The sequence below is a fragment of the Sciurus carolinensis genome, chromosome 5 (assembly GCF_902686445.1).
Source record: "Sciurus carolinensis chromosome 5, mSciCar1.2, whole genome shotgun sequence".
In the NCBI taxonomy this organism is placed as follows: domain Eukaryota; kingdom Metazoa; phylum Chordata; class Mammalia; order Rodentia; family Sciuridae; genus Sciurus; species Sciurus carolinensis.
In genome coordinates this window covers 101,558,037-101,577,165 of record NC_062217.1, presented here as the reverse complement: position 1 = coordinate 101,577,165, position 19,129 = coordinate 101,558,037, and the positions used below count along the sequence as shown (strand labels likewise).

At 45.8% G+C, this 19,129-nt stretch overlaps 1 protein-coding gene across 3 annotated transcripts in view; it reads left to right on the top strand.

Annotated features, from left to right (window-relative positions):
* Tmem273 (transmembrane protein 273) overlaps positions 1-19,129 on the top strand; it is a 33,925-nt gene that overhangs the window by 12,009 nt on the left and 2,787 nt on the right. The window contains exons 1-4 of one of the 3 annotated variants that reach the window (XM_047553707.1): positions 8,132-8,167; positions 9,465-9,518; positions 10,533-10,673; positions 12,167-12,197. In XM_047553707.1, the coding sequence (XP_047409663.1) occupies positions 8,161-8,167; positions 9,465-9,518; positions 10,533-10,673; positions 12,167-12,197 (233 nt within the window). In that variant the 5' untranslated portion in view covers positions 8,132-8,160. Of the gene's footprint in view, positions 1-8,131; positions 8,168-9,464; positions 9,519-10,532; positions 10,674-12,166; positions 12,198-19,129 lie in introns of those variants that run through there. The other 2 variants (XM_047553706.1, XM_047553708.1) reach the window with 2 other exon arrangements.

Here is a 19,129-nt window from a genome sequence, read left to right as displayed (position 1 = left end):
ACATACTATTTCCTCTGTAGGGAATGCATGCTGCCCTCTCAACAGCCATGGAGATGCTCTGGTTTCCTGCTGTTCTGTCCCCTGGGTTAGGGCAGGGATCTGGTCTCACTGGGCTACTGCTTCAACACCTGTCCAGTCACTTGTCTGTGAGCTAATTAGTGGGAGGTCAGCTTTAGAAAGCTGATCTATAGGAACCGTGTGAATCAGATTCATTCCTGAGGAATCCTGTGAAATTAAATTGAGAGGGCAGCCCCTGTTGAGGCTGGGGACATGACAGGGATGAGGTTGAGAGGTAAGCAAGAACCAGTGGAGCAGGAGGCTATGTGTTGGGGCAGGGGAAACCTCAGCCTAGTGGTGGCCCTGGGGACTAGAGAGGGAGAGAGGAAATGCTTTTATTTCAGTCACCAGTAGACCAGATACTCAGATAGCAGCACTTCCTCCCTGCACTTGGTGCTCTTCTTTGGTGGGGCAAGACTTAGCACGACTCAGAGGTCTGGGGGAAATCCAGTGATTGAATTGGAAACCCCATGGGGAATCTGGCTGGAGCAGGCCTCATCCCCAGTTTTAGAGGGTCTATGGGCTCCAGGTGATGGGGCCATGCCTGTCTTCTTCCTGCTTTACTTATAGGACCTTGGTACAAGTTGAGGCATTTGGCAGAGTTGAGCCTCCCCCTCCAGAAGAAGACCCCACGGGAGTAGAAAGCAGAGCCCTGAGTGGGATATTCTCTGCTAGGGTGTTCAAGGGACTTGATTTATAGCTTAAATATTTAGGTGTGTGGCATGCCTTGGCTTTGCAAATGTCAAGAGTTGCCTTTTAAAGGACACTAAAGTGAAGGTGCCCAGTGCATAGCAGGGCTTACCGAAGAGCCTTTCTTGGTAAATGGAGGCAGATGACTTTTCTGGGTTTGCCAAGGGGTTCCAATATTGCCAAGGAGCTCTGCATGCCGCTGTTTTCTCTGCAGTGTCATGGCCCCTTCCTGTGCACTAGGCCAGCTGTCATCCCACAACCCCACTCCCTGGGCACACACTCCCCTCAGCCAGGTCCCTCAGGACTCAGAGAAAATCTTCCCAGAGGCTGAAGAGCACAGTATGAATATTGCATGAATAATAATAACCCCACCACTTAGCGGTTATACAACGCTTTCCTCTTCCACAATACTTTACCATCATTAATTAGTTATTCTGCATTGCTTCCAGCCTCCCCTGCTCTCTCGGCAAAGGCAGGCCCTGAGACTCGCTCTTGAAAACAGGCCTGCACTGATCTGAAGCCCCCACGTCTAGTGGTGGCCCTTCCTCGGTAGCATCATGCTGGCATTAGAAGTGTTCAGCTTAGCCACTTCTCAGAACAGTAGATGCTTGTGCCCTTATTGGAAGGGCCACCATTCCTGATCTGAGCACCAACTCCACAGGGGAGCATCTGATGCACTCTGCTCCCCTTTTCTCCCATGGTCCCCAGAAAAGCAGAGGTCACTGTCTCAAGTGGCTGGTGAGCTCGCTAGAGGAAGGATGGCTAACATGTGTGCCTCACTTTGGGCACACACACCTCCATGGGGTCCACCCAGACACACTCTGTGAGTTTGAGCCACATCATGTCTGGCCCAAGGCCATTGGCTGAGCAATGACGGCCAGAATAGGGACTCTTGGTTCCAAATATACTTCCCTGGAGTAGCTCTTGATTCCAGCGTTCTTCCCTCTGACCCACCCTGGGCTCTGGGAAGATTTTCAGGCCCTCATGGAGGGGTTCAAAGATGGAGCAAACCCATTCACCAGTGAGAATAGGAATGGGGGTGCTCTGACTGTGGGTCCACTTATTCAGTCTTCCTTGAACTGCACTTTCCACCTTGTCAGGACAGCGCTCCCCCTTCTCCCAGCACTTCTGTCTCTCTTGAGGTTTCAGCAGCTCCCTTGCCAAGTGTGGCAAGTGTTCCCACACTAAATGTCACCACCTCCTGGTCAGAATGGACATGGGGTCCCTGGGAGACCCCCTTTGGAAAGAATTCTGACCCTGGAGTACCCCTAGTTCTATCTTGGACCCAAGCTGGTTCCCGCCTCCAGCCTCTCCATTAGCTTGAAAAGGTATTGATTAGTTTGGCTTCTGTGAGCTGAGTGTTTTAATCCCAGTGTGTGAATCTTTAAGAATTAATTAGCAAAGATTGCTCAGGAAAAACAAAGTGGGCACAAGTTTTGATACCGTCTGGTCACCCACCATTATTGTTCTCCTCTTAATTATGGTGCTATTTCTGGAAGCCGGCACTCACTCATGCTTCACAGCCCCCTCGGCCTCTCCATCTTCCCAGTGGCCTTCTGTGGCCTCCTACTTCCTGTTTCTGCTCAGGGCTGCCACGTGCTGGCTGGTTGCACCAGCACTGACGCTAGAAAACCTGAACAGCCTCAGCTTACCCATGTTGGGGCAGTGTGGATCAAGGGAAAGAACACAGAGGCTTTGAAGTAGGCAAAACATGAGGGAGGCCCAGTCCTCTAGCCCATGGTGTGGCCAGCTCGGCTACCGTCCCTGGAGGCCAGCCATGGGTTTCTCTCTTCTGGTTGTTAAGGACCCTCATGTGCCCACAAATCTGGCAGCATGTTGTCATTGCCCTGGATACCCTCCCCCGTGCTGAGCCCCCTTCTTTAGTTCACAAGCCTTGGTACCCTCTGGAGCCTCCTGGTTTTTATTCCTGTCTCTTCCTTTGCTTGGACACCTAACGGTAACCCATTACCCACCCTTTCTATTGCCTCATCTTCATCAGCTCCTAGGGGTCCTTTTCACTTTAATTTAAACAATAATCCTCCTGGGAACTTCTCTGATACCATGGAGTGCCCCCCTTAGTCCTCCTGGATGGCTATTTGCTGTGGACTTACATGTGTTAGCAAGGTCATCCTTGGAGTGGCATTAAGTACTCACTCCCACCTTCCTGGAGTGTTAAGGCCAGGGCCTGCGCCTCTTCAGCGAGGTTTGTGAAGCAGGTGGTTGCTCTGACTCCTTGTGTGTGGGAACCAAGGGATTAGTCATAGCCCCCCATGTGGCCGGCAACCTTCTCTGTATGACCCTCTCTCCTGTTTTTTCCCTCTGACTCCAACCCACAGAGCTCTCTGCCTGGTAGGTTTGGTTTCTACTCCACGTCTAGGTCCTTTCAGACAAAGAATGAGGCACAAAGAGCCATGGGAGGGGGTTGTGAACGTCCTGTTTACTTGAAGTTTGGCTGCTGGAGTCAAGTTCTAATGAGACAGGAGGAAGGTGACCCAGGAAGAGCAAGTTCAGATGGTTTCTGGGCTTATGACAGACAGAGCGTCTGAGGTTTCTTCAAGTCATGGTGGTATCAAATAAGGCTCTAGACCCTGGAAGCCCTACAGACAGTGGGAGTGAGAGAGCCATGTAACTGAGGCCAACTCACCTGTCAGGAGAGGCTGAAATGACAGAGAATCCACTGAGTTTCACTGCTGACTCCAAACACACCCATGGAGGACTGGAACGACCAGGCAGCTGACCTTATTTTTCTAAGCAGTGCACACATTGCTGAGCTCTGAGGAAGGGAAGAGGCTACCAGCACCCACACCACCCAAACCAGCTGTGTAAGTGTGCTTTGTGTTCTGCTCTGACCTCCAAGGTCAGCTGACATTGCAGAGAGGCACAGGACAAAAGGAGAGAGAGGAAAGAGCTGTCTCTGTGGGTCCGTTTTATATACTAGGGTGTTGGGTCCCATACTCTGGGAGATAAGTAAGGCCCACTCTAGCTGAACTGTCCCCTTTGGCTCTGCAAGTTGAGGTCCCTTTCTGAACCTTTCTCATTCACTCTGAGTGCCAGCTGTGTGTCACCAGACCCTGGACCTTCAGACTCACAGCCTGCTGGGGAAGATGGAAGTGTTCACAGTGACTCTTATGGTCTCAGGATCACTGTGCAATGCTAGGTCTTGATCTGTTTCTCTATGGTTGAACTTGGCTTGGATCCTGAGGCCCCACATCACTCAGTGCTAGAAACTTGATCTTATCACTTCAAACCACTTCTGGTTTAACGTTCGGTAGCTTTGGGGTAACTGCTCAGTCAATTCAGGATTCTTCCTCACCTTTTCCTTACATTGTCCAAGGAGAAGAACCCAGGTTCTAAAGGATCTCATGTGTCATCTTGGTTCTGGGGAGAAATAATTCACCCTGAGTTGTTGGTGTCCTCCATACCACAGAGCAACCTCAGGCCAGCAAACAGTACAAGGGGAGAGGCATGACAAGGTGTCAGGAGTGATCCTGGACTAACAGAGGAGGTGGCTTTTGTGCCACTTAAAGAATAAGTGAGAACTTTCCACAGGGACAAGGAGAAGACATGTGCAAAGGCCCAGAGGCACACAGTGTTGATTTGTTTACACAATCAATATATCTCATCAGGTATATTTGAGGTTGCCCCATGTGGCTCCTCATTTGTGGTCAGCATTCTGCGAACCCTTCCCTGCCTCACTTACCTGATTTTTAATGATACTGCATCAGGGCTCTCATGTCACTCATTAGGATTATTTATCTTGCAGATAACAGCTACTTAGCTCAGATAAGATTAAGACAAAGTAGTCATTTCCTTATTGAGGCAACTGTAAAGTTCAGAGAGAGGTCCTTCAGGCACATCTAGATTCAGGAGTTCAAAATTTGTCATTTGGACTTGGTCTCTGCTCTGCCCTCTACAGCCTTAGTCCTCCTTTAGCCTCCTAATAATTGAGTCCAGAAGATATTCCTGTTTTAATACTTTCTCCCTAAGTTCCAGAGTTGATTCTTACTGGCTTGAATTGGGTCACTTGCTCCAGTCCTTAATCAATCACTGTTGACAGGAATAAGAAAAATGCTAATTGACCTGTATGGGTCACACATCCATGTAGGAATTCTTCCCATGAGAATCACATGGAGGTAGTTCCCTAGTGAAAAACCATGGTGCCACTAGCAGACAAAGAATCAGGGATGATGGGTGGGCCACTAAACAAACACCCACCCGAAGCCCTGTTCAGACTCCTCCAGTTCGTGGAGATCAAGGTTTGCCGAACATCTACTGTGACACTCTCAATCTTTCTTGACTGTGACTCTCATTTCCTTCACCACACTTGAGCTCCTTTATGGGGGACTTGGGTCTTTGATTGCTTGTAGATCTCCCCTTGGCACTCTCTAGGTACTTTGTTTATTTGTGTGGAATCTGTGAAGAGAGAATGGATGCCTGGTCTAGACATTTGAAACCCCTTCCTCTAGCTGAGAATGTTGGAATTCATGGGATCTAAAGTTAGGAACTGTTTTGCAATATTTAAGTTCCAAGATGAATACAGGCAGGCATCAATTGACAAACACTCAGGGCAGCCTCTTTCTATTTTTAGTTCAGATACTTATAGAATGACATCTGAGTGCTTACACGCCTACTGGCCCACAACTGGGAGTCACACAGCCTGATTCTGCCCAAATAAGGGTGGCAAAGACTGTCAGTCCCCCAGTAAGGGTGGACCCAACAGATGGACAGCACAGAGAGGTCTGGATGCCAGGGATGGGCCCCTAGTGGGTCAGATTCCAACTGAGATGGGCAAGGCCATATCATGCCTTCAGCTCCTTCCATAACAGGCCGCCTCCACTTTCTTGAAGAGTCCCGCTGTCTTCCTCTGGAGGCTGCTTCTCATGTTCCTGGGGGCCATAAGGCTTCAGGTCACTTACTTTTGTAGGAGACTCCTTGTTTCATGGAAGCCACTTGCAGAGTTGGCCAGAGGGTAGAGGGGCTGCAGAGACAGAGGGTGCTGGAACCTGCCATTTTGCTGGGAAGGTGCAGAGTATCAAGTCCAAATGGAACATCAGTTAGAGAGCAGAGACTCCAGAATCAAAAGTCCATGGAGTATTTTTGAACATGTGAGGGAAAAAACCTCCTGTGTTCAGGACCCCAACTGATCGCACTTGGAGGTTGTATGGGCAGAGACTGAGGAAAGCTCCTGAAAGTTCCAGAATCTCATCAGGCCCATCTAGAGGTAGAAGCAGGGTCCAAAATCCAACTCTGCCCTCAACTCAGTATGGACCATCTGAGGGAGTGTATCAGCTGGTCTCATAGGGCAGGTGGCAGCAGGTGGATGGGTTCAAGCAAGATGTGCCCAGCACCGTGTCTGCTACTGCCTCACTAAGTCTACTGATTAGGAGGAGGTCCTTGTATCACATCCTCTCCCACAGATCTGAACAGGGTTCAGAACATTCTGGAGTCTTCTGGTTGTGCTGACAAACCCTGCTAGGATCATTCATCCTCCTTTGCAGAGCCAGGGGACATCAGCTCAGGGGGTTGCAGGGGGTTCTATGGCCCAGGAGGCCCTCCTCCAGTTCACGACCCTGGCAGGAAGCAAGGACAGGCTGGTGAAGCGAGTGTGTTCAAGATCCTCACCTAGAAAATCCCTCTAGAATGCAGGTCAGAGCTCTGAGTACAGGCAGAGGGCTGCACTGAGGGATTTCCCTCCCTGAGGAGGGGAAAGGCTGCCGCCGAGTGGCTGCTGGGCTGGCTAGCAGGAGTTACTGGAATGTTGCCTGTTGGAGGGCACAGCTCCTCTGACCAGGTGACTCCCTGCAATGAACTCCACAGAGGACATTCATTCAGCCCCTAAAGCCTACCCAAGGAGGACGGCCTGAACACTGAAGGGTCAAAAGGTCAGGGAGACGGGAAGCCTCAGGGCCTGGAGGGGATCCAGGGTGGAGCTGAGGGTGGTGTCAAAGGGACCTGCCCCTGCAGGGACTGAGCTGAGTCCCAGCCATGAACCTCCCTGGGGAAAGGCAGAAAGAGCTGAGTTTCAGGATAATGCAGTTGATGGGTGAAGTTTATGGATGCTGGAGCCTGGTTGCTGTGGGAAGCGCAAGACCAGGGTTTGGCTTTTTTTGACTCTGGGAATTTTCTCCTCTCTTCCATCAATGATCAGAACTGCCCAGGCATGGCCTCTGTGTGGTTCTCTGTGCGTATTTCTTTCTGTGGTTCTCACATGCTTTCTAATCTGTACCCTTAATTCTTTCTTTATTCGAGTTTTATCTCAGGCTAGAATAAAATTTTCAGGCTGGAAGCTTCTCACTGTCCCTTTACCAAGGGGATCCTGGAGGAGGGTGCCAGGCAAGATGTTAACGAATGAGGGGACAGGTGTTGACTCCGTAAGCCAGAGTAAGCCAGAGAGAAACAGAGGTGTCAGGTCCAGGGTAAGGACGTAGCATGTACAACTCTAGTTTAGGGTCACCCCAGAAACCCTGCTCTCCTTCTGTCCAACACAGGGCTTTACTGCTGGTCCAGAATGATTCTCAAGTTGGCTGGAGCCACAGGATTAACTTAAGGAAATGAAAAGAGACAATATAATGAAGCTCATTAGGGTCTTTAGAGGACTGACAAAATCAAGGTCATTGTGTGCAGCTGTGTGTGTGTGGATATGCTTGCCTTCTGCTGAAGAGAGAAATTGGTGAATTTCCAGAGGGACCTGTGATTAGAACAAGGTTGTGAACTTTTCCTTTAGAATCCCTAAACTTTATTCACTCATCAAGATGAGTCTCCAGAAAACCCTCAACCCTGTTACTATGATCTACTTCCCACCAAACACATGCAGAACAAGGTTGTGCTCTGCAGGGCCCCAACCTAACACATCATGCTGGGCCTCATTGTGGGTGGAGGAAGTCTTTGCTGCATGCGTGAGCAAGGGCCTCTGCCATCCTTCACCTTTCAGGAGATCAGAGATCAGAAGGTGAAATCCTCTTGGAGCTAAGCTGGGAAGAACTGGTTTCTCCCAACTAAGTGACCTCCTTCCTTTCATGGGAAATGGCTTGTGGCATTTTCTTCTTTTGCTTTTGCCTGAAAACTTGAATGAGGCTGGGACCTTATCATTTGCTGCCCCAGTCCAAGCCCATTTGGCCACGGATCTTTGAGGGACTGGGTACTACAGACCCACCCCCTTACCTATGATTTTGCTTTCTGAGGTTTCATTTATCTATAGCTATGAGCAATCTGAAAATATTTACTGGGAAGATTCCAGAAATAAACAATTCTTAGGTGTTAAATAACTTTTTATAGTATACTGTTATAATTATTCTACTTTATTATTGCTAATCTCTTATTGTGTGTAATTTGTAAACTTTATCATAGGTATGTAAGGTTTGCTATTTTGTGGCTTCAGGCATCCACTGGGAGTCTTGGAAGGTATTCCCATGGATGGCAGGTAATATATCATTAATTTCCTCCTCTGATACAACACAGGGCTTCCTGGGCTCTCAGAGCAGTGCTGCTCTTGGGCACATTAAGTCCTCAATGCCTTTGGTTCCTTATTTATTCGATGGTGATAGTGTCCATCTCACAGAACCATTGTTGTATTTATTTATTTATTTGGTACTGGAGATTGAACTCAGGAGCACTCAACCACTGAGCCACATCCCCAGTCCTATTTTGTATTTTGTTTAGAGACAGACTCTCACTGAGTCGCTCAGCACCTCACTTTTGTTGAGGCTGGCTTCGAACTCTCGATTCCCCTGCTTCAGCCTCCGAGCCACTAGGATTACAGGCATGCATGTGTCACCGTGCCTGGTGAACAACTGCTGTATTAAATGTGAGTGCTTGTATCTAACCCCATATCTGTCTCAAAGTAAGTGACCAACTAACGTACAAATTCCTCTCCAAGTGTCCCAGTCTTGTTCGGCCTGTATGTGACTCCACCAGACCTGCTTGTGCAGGACCTCCTGTCTTAAGGTTTCAAGCCTGGGCTAGAAGTGTGAGGCGCCCCCGTAGCATGTTCTATCACTATCATTCACTCATTCATTCATTCAGCAGTCATATATTGATGCCTCCTATGTGTCAGAGGCTGGGTCAAATGCTGGATACTGTACTATGCAGCCCAGTGGGGAGACCAGAAAAAAGATGCATTCAGTGGGTTAATAGCTGAGGAACTCTGAGGATGGTGTCTGGCTCAGGGTACTGCTATGAAATATTGTTAAATAAATATCAGCATTGTCAGTTAGGTGGTATGCAAGGTGACTATGGAGCCCAAGAGAGGCATCAGGGAAGAAGTGACATAGAACCAACAGGTAAGGGAGTAGAGGGGGAACAGAGGGGACCAAGCAGAAGGACTGACCCAGAGGCAGGAGGTGCCCAGCCCATATACTAGGGAACTGAAAGTTCTGCCATACCTTGGACTAGAGGGCTGTGAGAGTGATCTGGTTGCCTCGCCTTAAGGCAGGTGAGGGTTGGCATGTGAGTCTTAGGGGACTGTTAAACTGCTATTTTACCTGAGCTCTGCAGAAACTTGTCCCTGGTCTGAGTTTTGAGGAGGGCTCTAACATCCGTATAATGTCCCAAGACCCCATGGCAATCAGAATTCCACTGAGCTCCTGAGGGTGGTGGATAGGTGGGAGAGGGTGACTGGGGACATGGATGTGGCCTGCAAACCCCTGTCTGATCTCAACCGCTCTGTTCCAGTCAGGCTCTGGCTTTCCAACCAGGATCTGGGTTTTCTTTCTTTGCAGATGTTGGAGGAGCTCAAGTGTTGGCAACAGGCAAGTCTGCTGGGGCCGAAATTGGTAGGTGGTCTTCCAGGTTATTCTGTGTGCAGAGTTGAGAGGCAAGAAAGAAACCCTCCAAAAAGCAGAAGATGGTGGGTGGCTGCTGGTGTCAGTTTCCTGCTGATCAGGACACAGGACTGGGCTGTGTTTACCTGCAGGCCTGCCTGAGTGGTCAACAGCTTTATCTTGGGTAGAGGTCCTACAAACTTGTCCTCAAAGGAGATGTGAGACATCTAGGACACCTTTATCTCCTCTCTGTGCCTGATGGTCAGCTCCAGCACATGCAGTGCCCCACAGTGTAGGTGGGATCCTCAGACAGCTGGATCTGCCTGACTTCTAGGACTCCCATGCCAGCCCCTTTGTCATGTGGCATTAGGCTGAGCTCTTTTCCTATCTTCCCTGCTGACTCCAGGCTCCTCAAAGATAAAACATTTGCCTTTAGCCTCGCCACACAGCAGCAGATTAACACACTTAAAAAAAACAAAACAAAACAGATGTTCTACCATATTTATTTCTTTTTAAAATTTGTTCTTTTTAGATATACATGATAGTAGAGTGTATTTTGACATATTGTGAATACATGGAGTATAGCTTCCCATTCTTGTTGTTGTACATGACCTGGAGTTACACTGGTCATGTAGTCATATATGAACACACTCTTAATAAACGAATCAATGAATTAATGAAAGGATAAGTGAAGAAAGGCCAAAGGAGACCACAGAGGTGAGCTGCCTACCACCTGGGTCTGGGGTGAACTGGTCATGTCAGGGACTGAGTTCGAATGACCTTGGAAAAGTCAGAATGGTTCCCACAGCTGAAGGGAACAGGAACAGGGACACCACCAGTGTTCTAGGGAGATGGCAAAGGAAGGAAATTAATGTGATCTTGGGAGTGTGGAAAAGAGGCTGCCATAGCAGGTCCAAGTACAGCATGTTAAGGTCCAGATGCATGACTTTGGACTTCACCTAGAGCTGTAGAAGAGTTTTGCAGGGTGATGATTAATCCTGGGTTCAATTTCTACTTGTGCTGTAGATTTTAAATATGCCATCATTGGGACTGCTCTGGGCTTTGCCATATCTGCCGGCTTCCTGGCCCTGAAGATCTGCATTATCAGGAAGCACCTGTCTGATAACGACACTTCAGACCTGAAGAGTACACACCTGGCCTGCAATGGTAAGGGGCCTATGACATTCAGACCCTGCTCTTCCTGCTGGAGAAGGGACAGTGCATTAGTCAGTTTTTCATTACTGTTACAAAATACCTCAGCTAATCAATTTAAAAAGAGGAAAAGTTTACTCTGGCTCATAGATTTGGAGGTTTCAGTCCATGACTGATTGGCCCTCTTGCTTTGGGACAGAGTATATCATGGCAATAGTGCATGGCGATGGAAGTGCCTTTACCTCATGGCCAGGATGAGAAAGAGTGAGAGAAGAGGCTCCAGTTCCATGATCTCCTTGGAGGCCATGCCTTCAAGACCTAAGACCTCCCATGAAGCCCCAGGTCTTAAAGGTTCCACCACTTCCCAAGAGCACCATGAACTGGGGACCACACTTTTAACACATGGGCATTGGGGGAACATTCTAGATCCAAAAAATAGCTGATGGTGTTCTGTGAAGCCACCCAGTATGAGGCGCTGAGAGCAATTCCAGAACAAGGTCAGAGAAAGTACAAAGACCCTAAGCACAGAGCCCAGTAGGCCTCAGTCAGAAAAGTGCAGTGGCTTCCATTTCTGTCTCCATCTCTTTCTTTTAGTGTCTCAGTCTCTCTGTCTCTCCTGTATGTGTCTCTCTCTTCTCTGTGTTTCTCTGTGTACTTCTCTGTTTCAGTTGCTCTTGGTATTCCTGAGAACCAGGTTTCCTGGAGAAATGTGGAAAGAAGATCTGCAACTGGCTTTAGACAGAAATTTCTATGCTCTTATGCATATGATGTGATCAGATTAAATGGATCCCAGGAGATCAGGTGGTCCTAAGCATGAGTGGGTGGTAGAAGGTGCTGCCATCATGTTAGGTGGACCAGACTGCACAAGTCCTACTCAGACAGGTGCTCAGTGATCCCTCATGATCCAAACAGAGCAGGACTCAGGTGAGCCACGGTGTTGCTGTCTATGTCCTGTGGCATCTGCTGGGAAGGGCCTCCTAGGTCGATACTGAGCAGTAAGCTTCTGACTTTCAGTGGAGAGATGCAACATTGACTTACAATCCCTTTCTCTCAAGCTGTCACTCACAAAACATTCTGTGTTGTATTAGTCTCTTAACACAATGATGGTGCAGTTTTCCATGAGATATTTCTGAGGACGTGGATGAAGGAGTCTCACTGTATTTCTGGAAAATTCAATTATGACCTGTGAAAATATGTGGAAAGGGGTGGTCTGGGCCAGGAGAGGGGGTTGTGCAGCATCACGGGCTTCTCAAGATGCTGGCATGTCCACTTGCACAAGAACTCCCTTCGTCCCAAGCTTATTCCTGATTCTGTATCCCTACCAGTAAGAGGGCAGGAAACACTCAGCCCCTTACCATCTCCAGCCAGTGATCCCAGCCCAGAAGCCGGCTTCTCAGTGCTGCCCATGTTGTCTGGCTTTGACCCCTCACACCTGCAGCTGTGGTACCCCGTGAGCTGCACCAGTGCTCACAGAACCTCCTTCCTAATGCCCTGCTTTCTCTGTTTAGACACCATCGTGCGAAAGAAGAGAACCTCAAGGTAAGGTCAATGCCAAGGTAGTCTGTGAGGGAATCCTTTCCCTCCTATCTGAGCCATCCTACCTCTCTGCTGTCAACCCAATTTTCTCTAAGGGGCTTGGATGCACCCCACAGCCCCCTCCTCATGCTCTCTGCTTTGGATCAGTGGGCAGTTATCATGAGAGTTGGGGTACAGAATACAGTAGCCAAAAGGAACTGGGGCTTGCTTTTGCACACTCAGGTTAGATTCTGCCCTACCCTGTGCTCAGAGCTCTCCAGTTTATCTCCCATGCTCCGAATGAGGTAGGCAGCCCCTGCCATAACCCAGTTGGGAGGATACATAGTCTGCCCCAAATTTCCTAGCTTATCTGCTGGTATCTGGCCACTCTGCTCAAATCCATGAACAGTCCTGCCTCAGGGCCTTTGCACTTGCTATTTTCTAACATGGAAATACTCTTCCCAGATAGTCATAAGTCTCAGTCCTCATTTCCTTTGCATTAATGTTTCAGTGTCACCATTTCATTTTAGGTAACCCATTTTAAATAGAAACCTCCTCTCTACAGTTTTACCTGGTTTTATTTTTCTTTATAATTTTTCTACTAATTGACATTATAGAACACATTAGTTTGTCTCTTTTGGATGATTTTTGTCCTTAAAAATGCAAGCTCTTTGAGGGTGGGTTCTTCCTTTACATCTCTTTAGCCCTGACACTTAGGCTAGTGCCTAGAACAGAGTGGGTACTTGTGCACATATTGAATAAATGAATGAGAATGAGAAGAGAGAAAACAAGCTCCCTCAGCCTATAGGGGACACAGGCAGTCACAGGTGATGGCTGTCCCGTGGAGGGACTGTGACAGGGCTATGTACATGGGGCATGTAGTGCAGAGGGTTGCCTAGTCATCTGGAAAGCAGAAGGTATGGGGTGTAGGCGAGCCTCAGTCTGTCTGTGGAAGAAGCAGCTCAAATAGTTGGAAGGAACCCTGGCAGAAGTGGGCACCCTTGGGTATTATGTAAAATTTGGTCAGAAAACCAACATTAGGGCAGAAGTAAATGCTTCATATGAAGGTGTGGAGAGAAGGGGTTGGAGAGAGAGGCAGTTTCTACTCCTGGAGGATCTGATGATCTTGTGTTAGGTAAAGGAATCTGAACCCTATCCTGAAACTTCTGGTCAACCACTGATGAATTCTTGATGGGGAGAGATGGGATATTTCTTCGTTATGGGAGGGGGCTCAGGTGGAGAGGGGGAGCCAGGCTGGAAGTCCCAGTAGAGATTCCAAACTGCTGCAAACTCCTGCTGGAGCAAGACTGGGTGGAGGCAACAGAGAAGATGAGGGATGTGCAAGTTCTGGATTATTTTGAGGCAATAGGACTAGAGGAGGCAATTCCCAAATAGTAATTATTCAATAATAAGCCTTTTGAAACAAAGTTCCAGATAAAGGAATGTGAAGAGGTACAGGAGGAAGATAAGTAGGCTGAGGAAGGGAAGGAATAGAGGAACTTTGGAAGAGAAGGGAGGCATAGTTCAAGTTTCCAAAACTAACACTAGATGGAGTCAGGCTGAGTCAGGAAGCTGGTGGGCCTAAAAGAAGCAGTTAAGCACAAGGAAGTCATTCTCCTATAGCACGGCTTTGCATGTTCTTTTTGTCTTTAGGACTTGGTGACGAACATCCTTTCCCCCTCTCTCTCTCTCTCTCTCTCTCTCTCTCTCTCTCTCTCTCTCTCTCTCTCTCTCTCTCTTGCTCTCGCCCTCTCTCTCTCTCTCTCTCTCTCTCTCTCTCTCTCTCTCTCTCTCTCTCCTCTCTCTTTCTGTCTCTCAGGCTAAACCTCAATTTCTCTGAGGAGTAAGTTGTAAAAATAATCGTTTATACTCAGAGGGAAGGTGTTGACTGTCCCATGGTGACGGTGGCTCTTTTGCATGCCTGGGCAGGGATCGCTAGCCACTGGCCAGAGAGGCTGTATGCCAAGGTAGCTACGAGACCAGGAATCAGCATTCTTTTGGATTCTGTGGAAAGGTCTCACAGGGCGACAATCTGGCAAGAGTTAAAGTGAAGCTATGGGGCATTTACTGAGCTAGAGCCCAGAAAACTGGGTCTTAATAGAAGGATAGTTTTATCTCCTCCACTGATCAATACCTTTTTTTTTTTGACAGTGGCTAAGAGAATCATTAGCCAATTTAGTTCATTTGATAAAAAAAAATTCTAAACATCTCTCTTCGTTATCACACTGCCTGATTGGCTGAATGCTTGCTTCTCAGAGATGCTTTGGGGTCTCAGATTGGATAAAGGCTGCTTGTGCAGCACAGTGGCAGCAGGAGCAGGACAGGATCTTAGTGCCCTGATTGAACAAGCCCTACTCCTAGGAAAGAAAACACCTCCATGGTTTATCTGAATGATGTTTTCACAATCCCCAGTCCCGACCTACTTCCCCTCACTTAATGCATGGCTCACGTGCTGTAACCAAAGTGACAGCCCCTGTATGACTGACACAGGATGGTCACCAAGGCCCAAGTGCTTTCCAGTCTTCACTCGTACCCTTTTTCTACTTGAAAAACTTCAAATACACAGAAAATGTGAAAGAACTGTATGATCAAAACAAATACTTCCTGCACCCAGGTCCACTAACATTTTGCGGCTTTTGCTTTATCTCTGTGTACATAGCCCTCCTTTTAACTGGTCCGCTTGAATATCAGTGTAGATGTCATGATATTTCACCCCTAAATCTATCACCATTTTATCTCCCACATGATCACAATATGATGACCACTCCTAAGAAGAGACTATCAAAAAAAAAAAAAAAAAGATACTGTCATATACTATCCAGTCCCTATTCAAAGTTCTCTGTTTATTTCAAAAGTCATCTTTTATTGCTCTATTGTCCAATCCAAGAAAAACCTTTGTATTTGATTTTGTCTCTTTTTAGTGGCTTTCAGGTTCAACGATCTTTCTGTCTTTTTCCCCCCTGGGCATTGTAGATTTTGAAATACCTAAGGCAGTAGTCTTGCACAATGTCCCATGTTCTGAATTTGTGTGATTGTTTCTTCCTGAGTAGATTCAAACTGAATATTTTTTTTTTTTTTTTTTTTGGTCAAGAATACCACGGAGGTGACATTGCTTATCTTTTATTATACTGTGTCTGCAGGCACAAAAGGCCAGGCCAGCTCACTGTTGGTGAGGCTCTGCTCCATGGCTTGGCTAAGGAAGCGACTGCTGGCTCTCTGCCTTATAGAGATTAGAATGTTCCCCCTTGTAATTAGTAAATAATCTGAGGGCTGTTACTTGGAGAGCATGTGAATTCCCTGACCCCCAAGAATTCTTCACCCACTGATTTTACATCTCATGATTTGTGCGTGAATCAGGTATTGCAGCTAGTGATTGCAAAGCCCTGTTTCCAGTTATAGCATTCTGTCTCATGTATTAGCTGATATTCTTTGAGGGACAAAAAGAGTTTTCCCTGTCTCTCCTTTTCTTCCTTTCCTACTTGCTAAGTATTATCACCGTGGACTTCTATACAGTTTAATTCATTAGTACCATGATTCTTTTTGAGGCTCAACTTGTCCCAAATTGGCCAGTACAAGCTCTTTCTTGGCCACTGTGCCCCTGTGACAGGACTCCATTAATCCTGGAGCATTTCCTAGACTTCTGACACTACCAGTTATTCCAGACTCACTACCAGTAATTCTCCCACCTGGATTCACCCATTTCCCCAGGGACTCCTGCTTTTTCTTTTGTTTTTTTACTGGAGAGTGAGTTTTAGAAACTAAGGTCTGGACACATTGTGCTCTCGTGGTCATTGAGGTGTCATTGCTTCTAGGTCCTTCCAATAAACACTCAAGAAATATATATATTAACTAATTAATATTAATATAAATTAATACATATTAATTTAAAATTTATTCTAATTAGTAGTACATGACAGTAGAATGCATTTATACATTTTAATAGATCATATATACATGGAGTGTAATCTCTTATTTTTCTTACTACACATATTGTAGGATCACATCAGTCAAAAAGTATATATTTAAGTCACTAATTCAGGTCCTAGAGTTCTTCCCAAGCTTTCCCCAGTCCATATTTCTATTTCATCTCTTCCAAAGTGAAAACCCTGGTTCCCAACCATATAAAAATTTGACTTAAAAAAAAATTGACTTATTTATTCTATCCCAATAAAATGCACAAAATACTTCCAGAATTATAGCACCATACAGCTACAAACTGCTTCATAAACTATGAAATTTTATTTGTAGTACTTTCTGCTTTTAGCACTTAGCCTTTCCTGTGTATACAGCCAGAGTACTGTGTTCAAATCCAATAGTTTTAGTTGTTGATGGACCTTTATTTTATTTATTTATATGCAGTGCTGAGAATCAAACCTGGTGTCTCACACATGCTAGGCAAGTGTTCTACCACTGAGCCACAACCCCAGCCCAATACTACCAGTTTTTGATGTAACATTAGAACACCGGTTTCAGAGTATGTGATATTTTAATGGTTCCATTTTTATTTAACAATTTTATTTTTTGAATACGTAAGTTTATTGACTTTTTATGTAGTCTTCCATGAAAAAGATATTTTATTTTACTTTATTTTTGATTAACATGCATTACTTATATATATTAATGGGGGGGTCAGTGCAATATCTTAATGTATGAATACAGTGTGTACTGATTGAACCCAGCCTCTTTTTCCACCCTATCCACCTTCCTTTCTTCCCAGCCTCTAGTTATCACTAATCCACATTAAGATCAACATTTTTTTTTTAACATTCACCTATCAGAGAGAACATGCAATATGTGTCTTTGGGCGTCCAGTTTATTTCACTTACATAATGCCCTCCAGCTCCATCTGTTAGGTGGCAAATTGTAGGAATTCTTTTTTCTTTGTGGCTGAATAATATTCCACTGTGTATAAATATCACATTTCATTGTGTTCCAAGGACAGCTCTCAGATTTAACTCTGATGATGTGCTTATGTTTCTGGGTAAGTTTATTATTTTATGTTTTAGTTGTTTTTAAAAGAGAATTTCCCATTATGTCTCCTACCTGGTTATTGACCATATATATATTGACCCCCTTTTTTGTATGTTAACCTCACAGTGACTTCCTTATTGAATGCTTTATTGTTTGTGTTTGTTTTCTCCTTGATCCTTTTAGTTTGCATGGTATTATGTCATCTGCCAAATTGCATGTCTTCCTTCCCAATTCTTATATCTTTAATTGTTCCCTCATTTCTGACCATATTGGGGAAAACTATCCACGCTAAATAGTCGTGGACACAGTGCACAGACTTGCCTTGCATCTAATCTTGGTGAGAAATATACCAATGGTTTCCATAAAGTAAGATATTGACTCACTCTGTGGCTAAGGTGCATTTTATGATGTAAAAGAAGTTTCCATTAAAGCCTATGTTACTGAGTTTTTTTGAAAATTTGTTCTAATTAGTTATACACAGCAGTAGAATGCATTTTGACACATCATACATAAATGGAGTATAACTTTTCATTCTTCTGGTTGTTCATGATGTGGAATTACACCGGTCGTGTAGTCATATATGCACATAGGATGCTAATGTCTAATTTATTGTACTATCCTTCCTACACTGAAATGGCCGTTGGATTTTTTTTTTGACAAGTCTTTTTAGCATTAATTCATCCTCACATGATAGAACCTGATATTGTCATTGGCTAGTCAGAACATACAGGTATTATCAATTTATTTAGTTTTCCTTCTCTTCTTATCAGCCTGTATGATCTCTGGAGGATGTGGTGAAACATTTGACTTTAATAGCCACTATAACTACATAGTATCCAACAACTCTTTCCCTATACCGGTCCAGGGTATCATGTGGCCTAATTCACTTACTCATCCAGCCAGCAGATGCCATCCTAGCTTCTGCTCAGCTTGCCTTTTACTGCAGGCTGTGCCTGGCTCCCTTGTGGCTGATGACACACCCATCCAGAATCACCACTGCCTGTCAGAGATCAACTTCCTCCATGAAATAACTCAGCAGGTGCCACTTCTCTCATCTCAGATCTGCCAGGGACAAGAGTGGCCTGCCCTCCTGAGGTACTCACCCGCTCTGGGCATCAGCATTTCAAATGCAAATTCTGGGACATCCAGACACTTAATACCCCCTCCTTAATGACATTTGCAGGGTCTTTTAAATGAATAGGAGAAATAAACACTGTACTCAGACACTGGTGTCTAGATCAGCAGATTTGAACTCTTTTGTTCTTCCGGATCAACTGTTCTTTAACACTTGGACACACAAACACTTGGAACTGTTTTTTAAGGTGGACACACAAACAGCATTGGAAGCCCTCTCTTAGAATACCTTCTTCCATTTCTCTCTCCACTCTTCCTCACCATGCCTTGCTGGTTTCCAACTCACTTGTCTTCAGTGTTGGCTCATCTGCTAAAAACTCTATATCTTTGGCCTTGACCTATATCCTTGGTCCTCAAATGCAGCATAGACAGGCATGTGTTATTCATTTTACAGTCCCTTCTGTGTTCGTCCATTGATGTCTCTCTATCCTCTATCTTTCTGCTGTTGCTTTCCCTTCTTCCATGGGGAGATGTCAGATGTCAAGAGATTGTGACTGAATATGCATAATGAATAGCACATACAATCATGTGGCATTTGATGTAAGCTAAGTATATGCTTACATTATCGTATAACATATATTATGTAATATGTGTTATATAACATAACTATAACTAGTGTTTATGTAAAACTACGGTGTTGGTGTGTTTCTTCTTGCACATGGAGGTGTTTGTGATTCCTTAGCCCAGAGTGACTGTAGCATGTCTCTCCCCAAATTCCAGCTCAGGCTCTGTTTTATGAGAGTCTGGTTTGGTGCTCTGACTTTTTTGTCTGTCTTCCTCTTTTTTAAACACATCTATGCTTTCCTTCCCTCCTGTCTAAGCTGGTACACTAAATATGGAAAAGTCTCATC